This window comes from Strongylocentrotus purpuratus, unplaced genomic scaffold (assembly GCF_000002235.5).
Source record: "Strongylocentrotus purpuratus isolate Spur 01 unplaced genomic scaffold, Spur_5.0 spur5_scaffold_16, whole genome shotgun sequence".
NCBI classification, from domain to species: Eukaryota; Metazoa; Echinodermata; class Echinoidea; order Camarodonta; family Strongylocentrotidae; genus Strongylocentrotus; species Strongylocentrotus purpuratus.
This window is the reverse complement of record NW_022145601.1, coordinates 20,154,363-20,177,254: the sequence shown is the minus strand read 5'-3', so window position 1 is coordinate 20,177,254 and position 22,892 is coordinate 20,154,363. Positions and strand designations below refer to the sequence as shown.

Below are 22,892 nucleotides of genomic sequence, written 5' to 3'. Positions count from 1 at the left end.
GTTCGTCGACTGTAGTTGAAGAGAGATCGCGAAAGTAAAAAAATAAAGAAAAGCAAATTAACGAATTAAAGATTATTAAACAAACAACAACAACAAAAGAAGAAAAAACAACTGAAACAATACCTCCGACCAGTATCCATGATAACAACAGTACTTCATACATCCTTGAAGAATGAGAAACGAAAACCTCCTTAGATAATATCTCCCGAATGATTTGATGGTGTTTATCCTCTGATCCTGATATTTTATGGTGAGCGGCGTTCTGGGTCTTTTGCTCACCTAGTAAGCGCTCACTGATCTGATCTGTTCGGATGCAGTAATGCGCAATTTAATCTATAATTAGTGTCATCCAATTTCCTTTACACCAGTGTCATGAAAGGTACGAATGACATCCTCTCTCTCTCTCTCTCTCTCTCTCTCTCTCTCTCTCTCTCATTCTCTTTTCTCTCCCCCCCCCCCCCCCCCCTCTCTCTCTCTCTCTTCCCTCTCCCCTCTCTCTCCTGTCTTTCTACTCTTTTTTCTTGTTATCTCACCCTTTCTCTCTCTTCTTCTTCTTTCTCCCTATATATCCCGTAACATGCTTGGTATTCCCCCACTTCTCTCTCACCCTCTTTCTCTCCTCTCTGTGTCTCTCTCCCTCTATCCTCTTTGTTCCCCCCCCTCTCTCTCTCTCTCTCTCTCTATCTATCTTTCTCCCTCTAACCCGCACATCCTCCCCATCTCTCTCTCTGTACCCCTTCTCAATACCAGTATATCTTTCTTCATTTGTTTGAAGAGGAGGAATTGTGTTTTAAATGATCTTCATGAATTTCAAACACAATGATAATCTCATTTTAACCGGTTGATTTAAACTCACTCTATCCTCCGAACAATAAGGGAAATCTCCTCATGGATAACCTCCTTCACATCATTCAAAACTTGTTCCATTCTCAACAAAATACGAGAATACACCATGCATGACTGCCTCAATATCATTAAACACAATCCATCCTTCGAACAAATGAAAAACATTCACTGTTGTCAATTAAACAATGAGTTTTGCAACATTTCATTTTCGACTTTGCCCTATATTCAGATATACTGCACATTCCGTGATCACATAATCATTGCAACGGGACGTCATTGTCAATAAAAATATGCAGGCTTTACAATGATACCAAATTCAAGTACGCTCAAAGATACATCGACGCTCAAACTTGAATTGCGGAACTCCTTTGAGAAATTTAGTTTCATATAGTGGATAGACAAACGATCCTGTCTTATAAATCTCTGAACTGTCCTGTTAAGATAATTTGAATTTGTCTATTGCCAAAAAATTGATGGTGTGGTTCCCCGAAATCAAACAAGAGTGTATTAAACAGTATCTTGATTAGAATTTAAATCCTGTCGCCGCCCCCCCCCCCCCCTAGCTAAGTCGTTTTGGCCCCCACATCTTATAAATAAAACTTGCACTCAAATATGGTCGTAAAATTTCCAAGAAAACAACTTAGGCCTACTGTATTTGGGCAATTTCAACACCACAACGTATTGCCTATATCAATTTAGGATGCCTAATGTCTATTTAATTGTTATGTTCACACATTCTAATAGGTGACACACAAGGTTATACAATTAGGTTGATTTGTATAAAGTCTTTGCGATCGTGTGCGTAGCATATTTCTAAAAGACAAAACAAATTCATATTTTTTAGGGTGATAACTGATGTCGTCTTCGGTATGGAGCTATAGAGCCAGTAAGTAATAGTCTGATTTTCAGACCATTGTACCGAATGGTCGTGCATTTTATTCTGCGCAAAGATTCAATCAGTTTAATTTTGGCCATTACAAGAAATGAGTTATTGATGTAGACAAATGCCATGCACCCTTTACAGCTCAGTTTATGTATGTTATTACCAAAGAAGAAAAAGGCCAGTCAGTCACTCAATAGTGTCTGACAGTGAAGTCTAGCAAGTAAACAGGTTACCTTGCATAATTTGAATATTAGGACATTGATAACGTTTAAATTTTACAGATAGGACATACATGACATAGGCATAATTCCTGCAAAGTTCTACAGAATTTGCTGTTCGCTGCAAAAGGGACATAGTATCTTTAAAGACTTAGTCCTCTCCAGAATAATTTCTCTTTAATAGATGCAGAAAAACTAGATAAATAGAGCAAAACAAATTTTAATATAAAAATCGGATAACTAACATGAAAGTTATGAATTTTTTAAAAGTATAAAAAACTATGAAATAGTGAAAATCACTACACAAATTTCCTTTTGGTTCTCAGTTTGTGACGTCATATCCTCACTATTTATCAATTGCTTTATATATTTTAATTCCATTCATTTCCCTTTTTATCCCAAAAACTTGATTTCCCCATGCCTTTGACCAGGTTAAATGATTTGTATGATATTTCATGCGTGACATTTCACAAAATCTTTTATGAACTTTGAAGAATTTATTCTATTTGCTGAATATTGTATATACATAATAATTTTTATTGCAATAGTTTATCAAAATTCACATTTGTCATACCTTGAAAACACTTTTTACTTCTGCACCCACACACAAACATATTACTATCAATATAACTTGGATGCTGATGTGAAAAAATAAGATTCTGACGGGGGAAATGGGAAATTTGTATTATCAATAAAAAGAAAACAATTAGTGGATAGTGAGGCAATGACGTCACAGACTCATGAGTGAGTTTCCAATTTGTCTAGTGGTTTTCAAAGTTTTTCATGTCATTAAGAATTCATAACTTTCTTATTAGTTATCCGATTTTGCTCAAACTTTTTTTGATTGGTTTTTCAGATTGCTCTGCTTCTCTCGAAGGTGAGACATTTTTGCAAAAGGCTTGCCCTTTAAAAATAGGGCACGAAAAACATTTCTCTGCAGACAACCTTGGTCAGAGAATCGTTCAATAGAAATAGCAATTACGGATATGCTTCAAAATGGAACAGGATCGATAAATAGATCACGATGTGTCGTCTGCTCTACATGTTGCCATGGATAAAATGAATGGAATGGATAATGAACTAGCCTGTATGCTGAGAAAAATGTTAAGGGCCATTATGGAAAATGTCATTTATAAAAAATGTTTTTTGGTTGCTAACCTGTTGATCGTAATTGATTCAGTTGTTCGTCGAGTACACGTCTCTTCATGAGCACATCGTTAGCAATCCTAATGACTATCGGTTCATTAATGTATGTTCGTTGCCCTTTAGGGCCCTATATATAGGGATCTCATTACTATAGTAATTAAATTTTTATTGCAAAAGATCAAATAGTGCGTTCAACCTCTTTAGGGCAAGAATTATGATTGCATTTTTTTGTTATATGTAAGGCTTGCCTCCCGAAACAGAGACGGCATCCCTCTCGCTCTGCTGGCAATAAGCAACTAGCGAACGAAAATATAATTTCGGATTTAGGGTAATGCATATTTTAGCATGTTCCATGATGATAATGCTCCCAAATTGGAAGGAGAGCTTGCTGATAAAGATACGAGGTCTTTGAAATATGATATTTCACTATGTAGGCATGCGTGATTACTATGATAAAGACTGATATTATTGACAAGAATTGTAAAAGAACAACGCTTTCAAAAGAGCAGAACAACTACCTGGTACCATGCAAATGAACAAGTTAAACATGCATATTAGAGCATCGAGTGATATTTATAATTCAGAGCATTTCATTTTCTAGGGAAGCACGTACTCTACATTTGTGTTTAGTCATGCAAAGAAGCAGCATAGTTAATAAATTAGATGCCTTAGAGATATTTACTCATGCAGGGCTTAAAATTATGGTCTTACGATGTCCATGAGGCTAGACATCTCTGGACTCATCATCACCAGTCCCGTTGGTCCAAGACCAGGCTTCAACGAGATCGATTTTTATTCGACACCTATCCAGAGCGTTGGTCTTGGTCGTCCAAGGGAGGATGGCGATCAGTCTACATCATGAAGTGACTTCATAGGATTCACCGTCACCCAGTTCATTGACAACATCAGGGTCCCATTATTAGGACTGGCATGGAAAGAATTACAATTTGTTTTCGGGGATGAATAAAGAAGGAGATACAACAAAAGCAATCGTTATAATAATCGATCAATTTTGTTATTAAAGTGCGAGATAAATGGAAAAAGATGACGTTTTAGTTATACGGTAATAAAAACCGAAGAGAGAGAGGCACAGATAGAGAGAGAGAGGGGGAGAGAGAGGGTGGGAGAGAGAGAGAGAGAGAGAGAGGGGGGGGGGTAAGGGCCATATCATAACTAAAATTGACGAAATTAATATATGAAAGTGGTTGAATAACAATATCTTAAACTGTTATAGAGAGCAAAGAGAAAGCTAGAAGAAAGAAAGAAAGATTGAGTGAGAGAGAGAGATAGAGAGAGGGAGAGAGAGAGAGAGCGAGAGAGAGAGAGAGAGAGAGAGGGAGAGAGAGAGAAAGAAAGCGGGCAGGAAGAAAAGGGGGAGGGCGTAGGGGGAGGGGTTCATGACTAGAGGATTGGAAAAATTACAACAAAGTGATTTCCTGGCTTGACCGGCGTATTTGTAGGCTATATTTTGCATTAGTCGGCGCTATACATGTATAGTTCATCAGTTCTGTGTTCATTACACACAATTTATTGGTCCCCCGTTTATGCATGCTTCTTTTTCCACTCTAAACCTAAATGCCACCTCATCCGTTGATAATCGAATCAATGTTTCCATGATGAAAACTGGAACGATTTCTCCAATCTCGATGTTGGCATGAAATAAAATTCATGGAAATCAAGCAAAAGCAACGATCGAGTACGATCACCATACAACCCACATCCATCCTGTCCAGTTGATTTCATAGATCATTTCACAAGACATGGAACTGTGAAATAAGATGTAGCACACTATTTGGATTATATGCCTATCTACTCATTCAAGTTTTCCTCTTCTATTTTTTTCCTTGGGGGATGTGAGGGAGATATAGCAATTTAAATTCTGTATTTCAATGATTTTCTTCTACTATCTACTTGTTGCTGATCAGCTTTCGTAAACAATTAAATAAACACATGTAAATAAGTAAGTATCATTTAATAAAGAAATGAGTAAATGGACAACCATCTAAATAAATGAATCGGTAAATGAATAGATAGATATATACATACTTAATGTAGATAGATGTGGGGGGGGGGGGGGGGTAGTGAGCACTAATTTTTATGGGGGGGGGGGGGGCCTCGAAAATTTGAAAAATCGCCCCCCCCCCCCTTGAGCGCCAGGGGAGGGGGCCCATCTAAAAGAAGAAGGTAAAATGCACGTGTTTTTAGACGTTTTTTTTCCCCCAGGGGAATCCGCCACTAGGGCAGTTGTCCATTCCCTGAACAGTTTTCGAGCTGGAAATGGCTTATAATCACTTAGCCCTTGACCCCCACCCCCACTTACACAAATACACACCCGCACACAACGGGTGACGAAGACGGGAGAAAATAAAGAACAATGTATTAAAGGAAAATTAGAAAGAAAAGAAGCCCCCCCCCCCCCCCCCCCCCACCCCCGGACAGGACTCAAACTGTCGATCGATCCCCCTGGTTGTTTACAAGCTCTTTAAGCATATGCATGCTTTCTTAGCAGTCATGTAAATCAACTATCATCAGGTTTTCCTAGTTCACGGGGTATTTTTGGCTTCCATTTCCTGCAACAAACAAAGGCAATTGAAATCTGGAGTAAACTAATCTAGTCATAATGTGGTTGCCTGGTTTATCAGCAACACGGAAAGGGCCTATGGCATAATGATAGATTTGCATAACCACAACGTGTTAACTCTTCATATTGTAGTTTAACTGACCACGTTTTATCCATTAAGCTATTACTGCCATCGCAAATCTATCATGCCTCTTACACTACTTCACTTCACATTATCTATTTTTGTTTTAATATAGTCACAACAAATTCGCCTTAGAACTTCTCCTGAAATAAAACACCCATAAAATTAAATTAAATTAAATCAATTCAATTCAATTCAAATGTTATTGATTAAAATCCAAACAAATAGGATAATCAGTCTCGTTGCTGCAGGAGGGGGGGGGGGGGGGGGTGGGGTGGATTACCCCTCCCCCTCCTCTTTTAGCATGTCAAAAAAGAGGGCAGGATCATTGCAAAACGGTGAGGGGGAAGAGAGCGCGAAAAGAAAAGTCCCCCCCCCCCCCCATTGAATATCGAAAAAGGGCATAGAAAGAAAAGGAAAAAAGGAGAAAGGGCGTGAAAAGGATATAAATAAACCACCACCCCACCCTCTCTATATCGATTCCAGGATATGCCATCGAGTATTGTTCTATATGAAGTGTATAGGCTCCTATCTACAAGTATCAGCATTTAAAAAGTAGGGCGTACTTTGATGTTTATTAAATTGTTCTGTGTGTGAACAATATTGTGTGCACATATAGGAGCTAGGTAAAGGTCTCCCCTCCCCCCCCCCCCCCCCTCCTTGAATATTGAAAAAGAGAAATTGAGCATAGAAATATATGGAGAACGGAAAAGGGAATGTGGAAAGTTTTGTTTATAATCAACTTGCCCCTGCATCTATATCTCTGTCTCTTTCTCTCCCCCACTCTTTCTATCTCTCTCCCTTTCTCCCTCTCTCTAACAATCAAAACTGAACATTCTCTCTATACCGATAGTATACTGGGTCCTTTAAAAGTTTATATAAGTCAACTTTCTTTTGTGCAGACATGAAGCACTTCAAAATACACTCCAACATTCTTGTGGACAACTCACTTGTCCATCAAGGCAAACAAATTGAATGCCTTATGTTTATTCAACCGTGTTACAAATCAATATATTCCAAAAAATTCTCAATGATAACTAGATGATGACCTTGCTAAATTGAATGTACATTGTACTCTATATATACCCTACATAAGATTGTACAAACAGAAATGGGAAGCCACATACTTTTACCACAGCTATAGTTCACTAGATAGCAAAATTCATCTGCATAAATGTAGACTAGAAAACTCCGATATTTCTACACTATTTTTCTCTCAACATGATGCATTCATAATAATTCATTCATTTATGTTGATACTAGTTGCTATTCATGTAAAAACATAGGTTTTATACAAAATTCTATACCACAACGAGATGCAAATTGCATCTTTATTTATTGCAGTAGACAATCTGATACAAAAAGCCCATGTGAAAATGTTTTCACTTGCTAGAAGCTTCACATGAGAATTCCAGCTATACACTGTAATCAAAAAGTTAAAACACTTCAACAGCTAAAAGATAGAAATGGAGCAAAATACTGGCTCAATATTAAGTTCTTCTGCTCTTCAAAGTATTTTGACAGCTTGTATTGCAGAAGTTCTGAATGTTTCACTAAAAATTAGTCCTATGCTATAGCAACTCTAAAGTTTGTGCTAAAAACAGACTCTTTTTTCCATCGTAAAAGTAGATGCTTCCCATGATACACTTGTACCCGACACAGCCCAATCTAAAATCTACTGAAAGCTAAATATTCTACAAAATAGTTTAGATATTGAGATGTGAAAGTTTACAAGACTCATTGCTAAATAAACTCACCCTTAAGTGGCAGCAGTGTTGAGAAGTTATTTTATTAATTTTGTTATCAATCATTGTAAAAATTACATGCAACTCATCTTAATCCAATCCAAAATGGTTGGATACCAAGTACTCAACGTTTTAGGCTTTTAATAAAATCAGAAGAAAATGAGCAGTTCCACTGATCAAGATTGAATGAAAATAGGCATAGTATGTCGACGAAAACAAAATTAACCTCAAGTCTTGCCATAGTAATTACATTTTACACAAAATAACGTTGATCACCTTCCTACATTCCTGTTGAAAGACGTTCCAGATGTACTCCTCTACTGCATTTTCAACACAGAAAGAAAATCATCAACCTTAGTCTTGCACAACAAATTCGCAACAACATTTACAATGTATTTCAAATTTGAAAATTCCCCAAAATAACCCCTCAATGAAAAACAGGTAGGGTACTAAAAACATTGCCTCTACATTGTGTATCTTAATATTTTGTCTTCCTTTTAAAATTGCTAAAGTGGTGTTAGAATGAAATATCTTATAATTCATGGCATAACCGCACTATGCAATGAATCTAACTATAATTTTTTTTATAAAGAACTATACCGAATAATTACTGCATACAGAGTTGGCATAGTCACTTATCAACTACAAAGTATCAAGATGGTTTACAATCTGCAGACTTGATACTCACTGAATTCTTATTCCATCGCAGTTAACAAGCAATTATGCCAACTCTGAGTGCATGGAGGAAAGGGAAAAGGAATGATTTTATCTAAAGGAGGAAAAAGAAGTGGAAGAGAAGAGGGGATTTTATTCCCTTTTGCTCTTGTCACTGTCACGATGATGTAAAAAGACGAGACTGAAGACAAAGACACCAAACATCATGGAGAAGGCACTGGCGTAGTAAGGGAACGCAGACGGGATGAAGCGCTCAAACTGGGTGTGCTCAAAAGGACGGACAGACACCTGGTGAAACAAAGCAAGAACAAAATGTTTACAATGTGCTCTGAAAAGCAGTGCATATAAATAATAATAATAAAGAAATATTAATTGTGGCTTCTTATATAGCGCACATATCGCTATAGGGGGGTGTTTCACAAAGATTTGAAGTTGAACTTAACTCTAAGATGGGCTTAAATATTATGGAGAGCAATTTGTAGTCTTATTTTGAGATATATTCAAAAGCAAAAATTCATGTATTTTAAACTTTTCATAAATTTCACATCAAGAACATGAAATTTCCCATGATAATAGGAAATAAGAATGATTTGAATCAACATTTTATGCCTTTTAAAATTATTTTACACAATATTTTCAAAGATGCTAATGGTTTTCCATAATTGTTAAGTCCAACTTAGAGATAAGTTCAACTAAGGATCTTTGTGAAACACCCCCCAGGTGATCCAACAGGAGTAGGGGATACACCTATAGAATGCAGATGGTGTAGGAAATGTGTGTATACATTAGGCCCATGATCGTTCATAATATTTGTAAAGCATTTTATATTGATGCGAAGTGCTATATCAATACAGATTTGAATACATACCTGTGTGGTACTGAAAAGATGAGTGAAGCCAATGCGATTGTAGTCCACTTTGAATTGGAACACACCATACACATCAGGTAGCTTGAAGATTGTGGAGAAACGGCCCTCTGTAAAGAAACAAAAAATAAACTGAATTCATTAATTTGTGATTCTAGGTACAACATTTTACTAAATTCATAAAGCATGATCGAAATAAATTTGACATTCTTCAATTCTTGCAATGGGCAATATATTGAAAATACATGTACCTGCATTTTAAATTGTTAAAGATGAACCCGACCTCTGGTCACGAGATTACATTGTGAATGAAACTGTCTGAAGCCATTGGGAAAGGTTGATTATGTGGTACAAAATGATCAGAGTGTACTTTCAGGTTTTGGAATCATATAAATAAAAAGAAATTGACTCAAACTTGTTGAAAGTCACAAGCACTGCACACAGAGATGTGGTTATGGGACTACACACACACATGCGACATGAGAGTCTGGTCCGAACTTTCCAGCTATATCTTGTCATATAAATTGAATATGACAGCATTGGCATGGCAATCCTTTTCAGAACAGTTCTTCTATGACATTGTTCCACACTTGAAAATGAGAAAGCTCACAAACTATCTTTCATCTTTACAAGATGTAAATCGAAAGTGGCAATTTTTTGTTTCATCTAGTGGGATTTTAGTTAACCTCTAGACTGCTGAATTATCTCATTTCTATAGGTTTAATACAGGGACGAGCCATTTCCCCTAGGCAATGGCTTAATTGATCAAAACTTGCCGAGTAAACAACCGTCTATGACTCGAGTCAGTCCAATTCACTCTACATGAAAGTAAAATTTCATTTCTAGCATCGGAATAACTTACTGCTGCTTTTGAGGGTGGTTCGGACGAAAGGATCGATACGGACGAACTCAAGCTGGACATCATTAGCGGAGAAAGGACGCCACTCACCATCGACCAGAATGTCAAGCCAAATGTTGTACTCCTATAAGAGAAATGGATGGAGGAATATTTCAGACTGACCACGACAGAGCACATTTCATATATAATATATACACATGTAAAGACAACTTTTGATTAGATATTTATCAAATCAAGTATAAAGAAAAAGACTAAAAGAAACAAACATGTTGGAGAATAGATTGTAAATATGCAGCCCCCTCCCCCCCATTAGAAATATAGACAATTGTTTTTTTTGTTTTTGTTTTTGTTTTTGTTTTTGTTTTTTTTTTTTTTTTTTTGGGGGGGGGCGTCCAATATCTCAAATGATGAATTTATAGGGTACCTGGTTCATCTGATCTCTCACATAACCCCTGGAATTGTCACAGAACTTAATATATCCATTGGAAAAAAGTAGAAATACATAGATCTTTTACTGTACCATGTCTTTCTTAGACAGGTGACTTACTCGCTAGACCCTAGACCCCCACCCTATGACATCTCTGGTACTGGAACTGTTACTTACCACTTTGTCCTCAATGGTGTAGGATGCTGGTGGAGATGTCTCTCCAGCCTTGTGATGGGTGACGTGACTAACCCTGATGACACCGTGTTCCTTGAAGACCCATTGGGAGATGGCCAACGCGAGGGCCTGGTTGCCAGACTCGGGGTACCTGGATCATCAAAGGAATCGGATTTAACATCAGAGCTTTCATAGTAAAAGTGGGTGAATTGTGATGAATACTCTAAATCCATGAGTTGGCATAAGATGATGCGAAAAAATTTCATGCTTTAAATCGCCACCGTCATAGTAAGGTCACAAATTTGTTATGTATCTAACGTCTTTATAAAGTGTCTTTATCAAGACGTTTTCATTATAAACATCCTTGTATAACGCAATATAAATGCATTTAAAAATTACTATTTTTTATTCTTAATACCTCTTTGAATGTTTCAAACATCATTTATTTTAAACTTCATTTCTCTATGTCGTTGATCAATAACAAAACTGGGTAATAGTATATCTGTAAAGCACTTAGAGACATTTAAAGACCGTCAATACTACTGGGCCAGAAGGGATTAGACCACACAATGAGGTCACTGACAGGTGGCTATCTCATTAACTCGGCTCTCAACTAACATAAGAAAAGGAGGATCATGGGGGATCAACAGGCACCGATTGGGGACGTTTTCTATATAGAGGGAGCAAGTAGCTACAAGCAGGACAGGGGGGCTTTAAGCGCTATATAAAATAGGAATATTATATTATTATCCCTGCAACTTACTTCTTGCTGGCTCCCGATGCCTTCTGGACCGCTGACTGGAAGAAAGCATCGCTGAAGAGGTCCACAGAGCCACTGAAGACCACTCTGGCGTTGTTCCTGGCCTGGAGGGCGGCTACCAGCAGGGTGTTGGTGCCCACGACCAAGGGGTAATCCTCCACGGCCTCCTTGGGGTTGTGGGAGTAGGCGGACGACGAGGCATGGAGGACGTCAATGATGAGGGGGTTGTCTGGGTCGGCAATCAGGCTGCAAAGACAATCATTCTTAGAATTTTATTTGTTGCAAACTTTGATCTCAATTTCCACCAGTAGCAGCAATATTGTTAAACCAGCTACCTGCTATTGTAAAGACAGCTTCATCTGTTGACCAGTTTAATCTACTTCTGGGGTGCGTTTCACAAAACTTGTCATCAGTGACAAATGGCAGATTCTGTTATAGCTACTGAAATCCTTGCTTCTGATTGGTTGTCAGCAGATTTGTCACTGATTTTTGTCATTTGTCACTGACAAAAGGCTTTGTGAAACGCCCCCCTGATGTCCCATGTATTTTATAAGAGGACAATGGATTGATTGACCCACCTTTTTTAATTGATTAAATGTTATGATATTGTTTTAAGTGGCCCAAACATGTGAATCAATGTACAAAGCGCTTTGTAACTGCAAGGAAAAGGTGCTTTATCAGATACATTTGGATTGGACTGGATTGGATTGAAATAGCATCCCAGAAGAAGGCAAATAATCCTAAATAACTTGGTCTCTCCCAGATAACCTTCAGGGGAAATCCAACCTAAATAGAAAACTATACTCTAAAAGAAAGCAGCACAAATTATTAGAGAAACAGAAGGTGAATGTTTGAAATAAATCAGACAAAAAATAAGAAAGTAGTAATTTGTTAAAGTTGTAATTTTAATTTGCCCGGATCGGCAGTGTCACTGTGTCAATGTCACAACTTTCTCATTTGTTCCAAAACAATAAAATGGCAATTTGTCAAAGTGTCTGACTCAGGAGGATCTTTTCTTCTTAGAGAATAGACAATATTATGGTATCCCCAATATATTTTAAGTAATGCCAAAAGGCTCTTAGGAGAAAAACATAAATCAATGATTTTTTTTACTCGGCAAATAGGAGAGTTGTACCTAACTATGTCATAATCCACTGAACAAATTGCCAATTTGAGATTTGCATAGATTTAGTGATCAAGTATCTAATCTAAAACACTCACAACTTTCTTATCATTGTTCTGATTAAAAACTTTTCCTATTATGTAACATTTTTTATGCTTTCCTGCACATGGAATTATTACCAAGGTTGGATTGCCTTTTAAAGTCATAAGTTTAATGGGTGTATTTTCTACAAGTAAATTCTTCTTCATCAAGTGCCCCTTTTTTATAATTCATGTCACTGAAAACATTGACTAAGCACCTAATTACAAAATCAAATCAGCAAAGTTATACCCCAGTCTCATCGAGACTGACACCAGACCAACTACAGACTGACCAAACAATTATATTACCCTCCCATGGCCCCAAAACATAATGGCCTGAATTCACAAAGGAGGTTTGTCGACGACCTCCTTTGTGAATTTGGGCCAATGTATCTCAAACAAGGGAAAAGCCCTGAACTACATACGGTAATCAAATGATTAGCAAAGCTATGGAAGGTAATTATACTGATGATACTCTACATACCCGACTCCGTTGAATAAAACAGGCTTGTTGGTCTTTGCACCTACAATGGTCTCAGCTTCAATCAAGTTTTCTGAATCTGCTACTACCAATGTGTGCTGCAAAATATTCACAAAACAGATTCCCAAAATAATGATAAAATATAATTTGCTACAGTCTTTAAAATGTACATTTTGTAGTTATAATCTAGGTATAGTTACATCCTAAAATGTTGTCTTATATTTAACAGAGTACATGTATTTCTATGCATATTCATATATGTGTTTATTATTTTAATTTAATTGTTTGCTTCTTTTAAGTCATTTCATGTGCAATATATGTAAATGTTAATCATTACTATTACATTACAAAAACTTATATAGTAAATGTTTCATTATACTCACATATCCCTCATCTTTAACATCATAATTAAGATGATCAATTACTGAAGTTCCTTCCTCATCAAATTCAAGTCCACAATTACTTCCAAGTTCTCTCAGCGGTTCTCCTGAAAAGTTAAATGTACAGTAAGTTGCATTAGTTACACACGGATGCCAGTTAGAATTGATCAGAGGGCCTGAAAATCACCTAGAATGAGCTAGTTTGTACACAAAAAAGCCTAAACTATGGTATAAAAATAAGCAGAGAGGGCCTAAATTCAGGCTATTGCCTCAAAACTGGCATCCCTGGTTAAAGAACTGTGGGGCGAGAGGCGTTTTCATTTGCCCCCTACATGGAAACTCTTGAAAAAGCCCAAATTAATGAAAAGAGACCAAACATGAAAACTAACAAGAATTACTGTCATTGGGTTGGAATAAATAATTCATTATAATTGGGGAAGAGTTTGATTTTATAGTGAGAAGTTGCTCGGGAAAAAAACAAAAAAACAAATGATACGTCAACTAAAATTATGCATATACTGTCAAATGAGTATTCACACTATGCAGTCAATATTATTTGCCTTGAAATACACTAATGCGTTTTGCCACTTGCCAATATTTGAAATATCAGAAATCATCAAAAAAACAAGCTTTCAAACTGTTTTATGGTTTCAGGTGAACTCTTTTTGGTTTTACTTGCTTTCAGTGAATGTTTTATGTGTGCTGTCCAGAGCACATGCACTATGGCAATATTGTTGTTTTGAGCAACAGAAAACAAGACAAATGCAATTGCGTGATTGCGTCTCCGTAGTGACGGTAGTCTTCTCACAAGTTGCTTTCATGTCAATTGTGAGTGTATTTAAACTTGCAAAAACCCAAGTTAGACCTTGGTTTCGTGCGGCCCCATTCTATGCGAGCATGTAAAGGTGCATCAAGGAGTCCCCTCAAAAATCACTTTCACATTGATTGAGAGTGCATCTAAACTAAAATCGAAATCTATCTACAGAAGTACTATCTGAAGCTTACAATTTTGGATATCGTATTATGACATCACATGGAACCTATGACATCACATGGAACTTATGACATCACAATGGAACCTCCAACACACAAAACCAAAAAAACTTGGTGATTGCTACACTCTAACTGCAACCCAAGCGCTATAACAAAATTATTTAAAAAAAGAAATACATACCTATATCTGAGCTGCCTGCTACTAGGATGTTTCCTCCTTCATCAATAAAATCTGTTAAGGTATTTTCTCCAATATCTCCGCCAAATTCTACAAAAAGAGAAATGCATCAAATTGATAAATTACTACATGTGCCTGACAGATTTTAAATATCTATTCCTTGTCTTATGTAGCCAGTACAGTAGTCATTGCACTCACCAATATTAATTGTACAACCTGAAAAGATACATATACAGTACATGTAAGTTTTTTTTTTTTTTTTTTATTGTTAAAAAATTGCTTAAAGTGATAGATATTCTTTTAAAAATTGAGGGATGTCCCCAATGATAAATAAATTTGATGAACAAGGCATCATACACAGAAAGATATAGACCCCCATATAAGTAGTTCCATAATTAAGAAAAAATATGACACTAAACTGGGTCTCATTTCCATAGGGTAGTCACATCAGTATTGATACTGCTCTTCTTGAGGGCCGCAAAATTATCATTACTCCAGGAATAAGCCAGTTCACGGTTGCAGTCTGAGCATGAGCAGATAAAGTCATTGCAAAAGGAATTGTGAAATTCACAGAGACAAAATACTGGATACATGCTCATGAAGTTATGTCATCATTATTCATTTAAGAACAAGCAGTGCACTCTATGATATACAGGTGGAAGTATTCTTTGAAAAGGGGAAACGAAGGCTATTTATGAAGCTCCTCCATCGCCGTAGGAGTGATTATTTCAAAATATTAAAGTGGACCTCTTCATGTTTGGAAGATCTGTGGATATTCAGGTTTATTTGCGACATGGGCTAACCGTGAACTGGTCTATTCCGAGTGACCTATTTACACTTTGGTGGAGAGTGGAAAATCAACGTCGTGACAATGTACGTTAATGCTGGGCTTGGATTTAAACCCTGAACCCTTGAACTGGAAGTCAAGTGAATGAACCACTATACCACGACACCTACATGTACAAGTGGAGGTTTAATTTACCTTCTACTGATGGACAGAAGAGCACCAGATGCTCATAAAGGTATTCTCCATAGCTGCTCAGCTTTAGGTTAGGATCATCTGCACTCTTGTATGTAAGCTCAAAACCTCTCTCTGAATAATAAAGAACAAAAACAATATGGATATATATAAAGGTTAAGTATCAAATTTCACATTTTGGGTTACATTCTTGACCGATTTCAAAGTGCTTTGCACGAGTACAATGCACTCAAGGAGGCATTGGTATACATCTATTTACTTTATTGATATGTCATTACTGTACATGCGATGTCGTTGAGTTTTATTTTCAATAAAAACAAAAACATATTACTGCTAACATCATGATTGACCTAGAAAAAAAATATATGACTTATATAATTTGATTCAAAATATTGTGTATGTAATGTTCATTAAAATTGATTAAAAACATTTTAAAGAAAGAAAAAAAAAAGAAAAAAAAAGTAGCCATTAGTATACATGTACTTGGCGCAGCAAATAAGAATATTCATGCTAGGGCTAAGTTCGCTCGAAATTGCTGAATAGGCAAAAAGAGCGGTAAATGTAAACCTCAACCTCGTGCATATTCAGCAATTTCGAGCGAACAGCGCTCTATAGCAATTAGCATAAATATTCATATTCGCTTCGCACTACTGCGCATGCGTACTTTCTCTTAGCCATGTTGAATCAGGGATACATGGTTGAAGAGGGTTTGGACGAGGAATCACCATCTTTATCCATCAAAGACTTCTTCAAATTATAATTTCAAGTGGTTGGACGGATCCCCAGAGGAGTCGAAAAACATCTTTACATTTAAAAAAAATGTGACCCAACTCGCTGTTTGAATAGCGGCGTCAGAGCTCCATCGAGTTATGTGTTGTGTAATCTTTTGTACTGGCGGGACTGTCCATCGCATTCTCTACTTAAATGGGCCCTCTATCACTTAAATTCAAAGATGCTGACCGCTCCAGCGGATCAACCAATGAGAGCGCCTAAACTCACTGTATAGCACTCAACCAATATGTTAAGTTCTACGTGCAAGGAATCATTCTGTTTATCCATCAAAGACATCTTCAAATTATAATTTCACAAGTTGTTGACTCGTTGCCCACGAAGAAGAATTACACACAAAACTCGTGCATGCGCAATGCGCTCTTCTGTTCGCTCAAGCCCGACTGACATCATTTTTCATTCATAAAAGTGCTAGCGTCACGATGCTCGTAGTTGATTGGGTGTTTACTCATTTCATTTGCATATTTTCCCACAATGTTAAACCTACGAGTGCGATTATTTCTGCCTGTGACTTCTCGATTACGTTGATATCAAACTCGTTATATTTCCATCCCGACTTCGATTTTTGAACAATTTTTTTCGCCATCGGTGTCATCGATATTTCTAGGTACTTTCAGCAAAATCGTATGGTGGTTCTGTTTCGGTAAGTCATATTTTTTGATGATTTCGTCGGAAGTTTTTGTAAAGGATATGTATGTGTAGGTTGAAGTGTGTGTAAACTGTAAAGCTATGTGCAAATTGTATGTGAGCGACACGAGTGTGTAGAGAGCGACATCGTTAAAACCACATACACTGAATGTGTCTTTGGTCGCCATTTTTTGCTTGGTGTTCGAGTTTAGTGCAGGGCCCCGCTCTCGCAACACGGCCGCTACAATACATGGTACAATACACCGCGCACAGTGTAGTGAATCGCCCATGCCTCGCAGCTAGCAGACAAGCGAGAGTCGCGCGATCAGCCAATCAGCGACGCGTATTTCCGTTCACTGAGTTGGATAGGGGATTCTTCTACGTGTTGCCCAGAACAGAAGAGTCGAAAACATAATTTGTAGGGTCTAGATCTAGAGTAGGGTGTCTGATCGCGCACCCGATGTTGTGTGCTAAAATTCTTCCCATAGAGATTACACGCATCCCTATGCAGCCTACGTGCATTGCGCGACCATGCAAAAAAAGTCAATTTTTTTTTTTCAAATCGAGATTCAAACCTTTATCAGTTGTGATCCTGAAGGTGATAATCAATGAATGAGGTGTCATATGAAAGAGCAGGTGAATTCCAATATTTCCAAAGGGGCGTAGCCCCCGAAATTCTAAAAATATCTTGGTCAAAACAGCAATTTAAACATTGTGTCCTGGCTAACTCTGAGGTTTGTCACTTTTGAGATATGACGCCCCGATCGATAAGTAGTCCCAGTCCTAAGGAACAATTCTATGTGATTATATTTTCGCTAGCCCCCAGGGATCACAACTGATAACAGTTTAAAAATACCCTTCTCGCTATTTGGTGGATCAGCTAATTAGGGGGCGTGCGCTCCGCTCAGTCCAAACCATGGTTACATCGCGTAACATCTCCGCGCACGAACGAAACCCCAAATTCAATTACACATTATAGTGACTGAAATTATGGTTGGCAATTCCCTCGATAAACCCGGAAGTGAATACACGTTATAGTCAATGGCAATATCGCGGAGACAACGTGCGTTGTCTCCGCGATATTGCCATTGACTGTAACGTGCATTCACTTCCGGGTTTATTGTGCGACGAACGCCAACCATACTAGTCAATCGCACATGTCGCGGAGACAGCGTAGCTCAAGCTGCAAGTCGCGGATTGGCTTAGCAGCATGCGTACGATATGCATACGCTTGCATATCGCGCGATACAGCTGTTTGGCTAAATTTAGCAAAACAACATCACTCTGCGTGGACGTCTTTTTCATCGATTTTGACCAAAATGATATTAGGGTGTCTGAACGATTTTTCAATTTTCAATTTGGGATCGTTTTTCACCATTTTTGTTGGATATTGGAATAAAAAATGTAATCAGAATAATACCTTTCAAATTTCAAGACTCACCAATGTTTCTATCAAAAGATACAGCCCCTCAAAAACTGCAGTGGTTCACGTTGAGATATAATTTTTGCTCGAAAGCTGCACAGCTAATGCACAGCATGATATGCAAAACGTGGAGTAAGGGTATTTTCAAACTGTTGGGGCTAGTGATCCCTTGGGACTAGAGAAAAAATAAGTGCATGGATATATTCTTTACAGCTGGCCCAACTTATCCCTCGGGGGAGCACTTCGTGAAATTGGTAAATCTCCGAGTTACCATGGAAACAATGTTTAGATCGCTGTTTTGAGCAAGATATTTTTAGAATTTTGGGGGTGCCCCCCTATGGGGAACATGGAGAAAAACCTGCTGTTTCATATGACACCTCAATTATTGAGTTTCACCTTCGGGATCACGAGCCCCAAAGGTTTGAATTTCAATTTGTTCATAAAATCATTGACCAATTTTGCATGAGCGCGCAATGCACATGGACAGCATAGGGATGTGTGCAATCTCTATGGGAGAATTTTAGCACACAAAACTGAGTGCGCGATCAGACACCCTAATGATATGAATATACCAGCGTTTTGGAGGGGCTGTAACTTTTGATAGAAACATCGGTGAGACTTGAAATTTGAAATGTATTATTCTGATAACATTTGTTATTCAAATATCAAACAAAAATGGTGAAAAACGATCCCAAATTGAAAATTGAAAAATCGTTCAGACACCCTATCTAGAGTAGAGTCCAAGCTAAAATGTTAATTAATTACTTCTTTACATTTCGAAAAAAATATGACCAAGCCCGCTGTTTGAATCGTTTTCCCATGTAGGATCTGGAGCTATGCTCAGACACCTTAGCTTCGGCGGCGCGGCGGAGCTCCCTGTGTTCGAGTTAGCCTTAAGGGCTCTCTCGAAATGTTTTTTTAATGATATTATTCGAGAGAGCCTTAAACGGCTCCCATACCCCTGCACGGAGAGGCATGTAAACAAAACTCAAAAGTGGTCCAAAATCACACTTTCGCGCACCCGACCAATATTGGACAGTGGCTTTGATAAATTTTGTCGTAGTTTTGGTCTTAATTAGCGCTTTAATTTCAAAATCGGATCTAAAAATAACAAAATAAGAGCAATTTTCTTACCAGACCGATACAGCTCAGCTCCCTTTTCACGTGTACCGTGTGAATTCACGATGTCTACACAATGGTGATGACCTCTGACTAGCACTTCGTAAATGTGCTGCTTCCGTATAATGCGCTGAATAACACTCATACAGCGCATTATACGGAAGCAGCACAATTTACCCACAATTACGGAAGTGCCAGTCAGAGTAGGGTGTCTGATTGCGCACCCGATGTTGTGTGCTAAAATTCTTCCCATAGAGATTACACGCATCCCTATGCAGCCTACATGTACGTGCATTGCGCGACCATGCAAAAAAAGTCAATTTTTTTTTTTCAAATCGAGATTCAAACCTTTATCAGTTGTGATCCTGAAGGTGATAATCAATGAATGAGGTGTCATATGAAAGAGCAGGTGAATTCCAATATTTCCAAAGGGGCGTAGCCCCCGAAATTCTAAAAATATCTTGGTCAAAACAGCAATTTAAACATTGTGTCCTGGCTAACTCTGAGGTTTGTCACTTTTGAGATATGACGCCCCGATCGATAAGTAGTCCCAGTCCTAAGGAACAATTCTATGTGATTATATTTTCGCTAGCCCCCAGGGATCACAACTGATAACAGTTTAAAAATACCCTTCTCGCTATTTGGTGGATCAGCTAATTAGGAGGCGTGCGCTCCGCTCAGTCCAAACCATGGTTACATCGCGTAACATCTCCGCGCACGAACGAAACCCCAAATTCAATTACACATTATAGCGACTGAAATTATGGTTGGCAATTCCCTCGATAAACCCGGAAGTGAATACACGTTATAGTCAATGGCAATATCGCGGAGACAACGTGCGTTGTCTCCGCGATATTGCCATTGACTATAACGTGCATTCACTTCCGGGTTTATTGTGCGACGAACGCCAACCATACTAGTCAATCGCACATGTCGCGGAGACAGCGTAGCTCAAGCTGCAAGTCGCGGATTGGCTTAGCAGCATGCGTACGATATGCATACGCTTGCATATCGCGCGATACAGCTGTTTGGCTAAATTTAGCAAAACAACATCACTCTGCGTGGACGTCTTTTTCGTCGATTTTGACCAAAATGATATGAATATACCAGCGTGTTGGAGGGGCTGTAACTTTTGATAGAAACATCGGTGAGACTTGAAATTTGAAATGTATTATTCTGATAACATTTTTTATTCAAATATTAAACAAAAATGGTGAAAAACGATCCCAAATTGAAAATTGAAAAATCGTTCAGACACCCTAGTCAGAGGTCATCACCATTGTGTAGACATCGTGAATTCACACGGTACACGTGAAAAGGGAGCTGAGCTGTATCGGTCTGGTAAGAAAATTGCTCTTATTTTGTTATTTTTAGATCCGATTTTGAAATTAAAGCGCTAATTAAGACCAAAACTACGACAAGATTTATCAAAGCCACTGTCCAATATTGGTCGGGTGCGCGAAAGTGTGATTTTGGACCACTTTTGAGTTTTGTTTACATGCCTCTCCGTGCAGGGGTATGGGAGCCGTTTAAGGCTCTCTCGAATAATATCATTAAAAAAACATTTCGAGAGAGCCCTTAAGGCTAGTTCGAGTTATGACATGAATATGAGTGACCCTACCCAACATACCGAACATAATTTTGTATGTGTGGGACCGGCAAGTGAGAATCTTGACCTAGATCCAGCTTTATAAAACGAGTTTAATCCTTACCCTGTAGAGATTTGAAAAACATCGAATGCGACTCTCGCATAGTCATCGAATCTAGGAGAACTAGGGTTTTTCCTCCACCCTGTACACTGCTAATGACGGCTAGAAGCCCGCAGAGAACAAGTGCCACGACGACTGCCATTTTGGATTGAGGCTGAAAAGACAAATAGACCTAGATCTATGGACAATTTGAAGATGGTTTCTGTGATTTCATAAGTAAATTTAATACATTTTTTAAAACATCACACATAGTATTCATATAATAATTTAGTGATTTTAAATTATAATTGATGTTCTTTTCCTAGTGTTAGAGGATTTAATAATATATTTTTAAACTCTACTCATAAACTTTAGTAGATTGACACTGCACGGAACCAATCAACTAATGCCAACGTGTACATATCGGGATCGACAACCACTGACCCACGTAGTGTAGATGCACACGGAGATTCTACTCCAGCAGCACACTCCGTTTAGTCTTTATCATGAGACCAATTGTTGCATAATGAGCTCGGTATATATTACCATTTATTTGCCTAATATTTCAAAAATTCATGAAAATAATAGTTCTACCGTGGCCATGGGCGAAAAATTGGTGGTGAACGACATGATATCAAATATCCGGCCATTTTAGCCCCTAGGGGAAAGTGGGGCATAACGGACCCGGGGGGCAAAATGGAACTTTGAAATTAGCATATGTTAAAAAAGGTCGTCCTCTGTGCAAATTCTTTGAAGAAGAGAAGATGCCAAATAATTTTAGCACTGAATTTTCATCCGGTTACATCGAGGCACATCGGAGTAAGATCCCATCCAAAAAATTACAGCCTCATGATCTAAAGTAAGGGGATGTTCATATGGCTGAAATGTGGTAATTTTGGTATCGATTCTAATCAAATATTTGTATATATTAATCATAAAGATATCAACATTAGACTCGCCTGTTTGCATGCCAACTATGCTTCAGGTATTTTCTACGCAAACTTTTATTAAAAAATATGTCATTGGGGCAAAATGGACCATATAGGTACGGGACAAAATGGAACAGGGTTCCGTTTTGCCCCAAATGAAAATAACATATCTTGTGAAAGCTGGAATTAAGCATATGGCAAGGGTTTACGGCTTCAAATAAAAATGTAAACAAGTAAACCACTCCAATGTTATGGTGTCCCTGTTGGTCCTAAAGACTGAATGGTTGAGTGAATGTGCGTGTGCACTTGTGTGTATGCATAATATGTATTTTTATCATTAAATTTGGATTTTCTTGTTGTATTTTTATAAGTTAAACGTTCTCCACTCTTTATTTCCAAATATCATTCATTGTTGAGCCAGTAGGTGCTTTAATTATGGCGACATTATAGCACAGAGACAACAAATGCATAAAGGGAATAAAAATCAACATTACTAATTTTGTTTTGTCTTGTAAAATAATTCACAAACATAAACAAAATACTGTTTTCGCCCTTTTTATAGGGGCCTGTTTACCAATGTTTCATGTTCCATTCTGAAAGTAGTTGGTTCATAAAACAAATCGATGGTTGTTCTAGTTTCCCAGCCAGTTTTAGATACTGTATAAGTTAGCTGAATTCAAAGTATGTGCCTAGCAGTTGGTTTACGTGACTAGTGGTTGTATCAGAACGAAAATTTGACCCAGATTCCAGTCTAAGAAATTGAGAGTGTAGTGCACATTCTACAAGTCTACATTTTCTACTTT

General features: G+C 37.8%; 1 protein-coding gene across 1 annotated transcript; it reads right to left on the bottom strand.

Annotated features, from left to right (window-relative positions):
- Positions 1-6,727: 6,727 nt before the first annotated feature.
- Positions 6,728-21,339, bottom strand: LOC752704 (dolichyl-diphosphooligosaccharide--protein glycosyltransferase 48 kDa subunit). The gene is made up of 10 exons (XM_030987004.1): positions 21,185-21,339; positions 15,518-15,628; positions 14,539-14,625; positions 13,368-13,471; positions 12,988-13,082; positions 11,304-11,546; positions 10,544-10,691; positions 9,943-10,063; positions 9,084-9,190; positions 6,728-8,503 (listed from the first exon to the last, which is right to left on the bottom strand). Exons 1-10 carry the CDS (start codon positions 21,321-21,323, stop codon positions 8,348-8,350), a joined length of 1,311 nt encoding a protein of 436 aa, XP_030842864.1. The 5' UTR covers positions 21,324-21,339; the 3' UTR covers positions 6,728-8,347.
- Between the last annotated feature and the right edge of the window lie 1,553 nt (positions 21,340-22,892).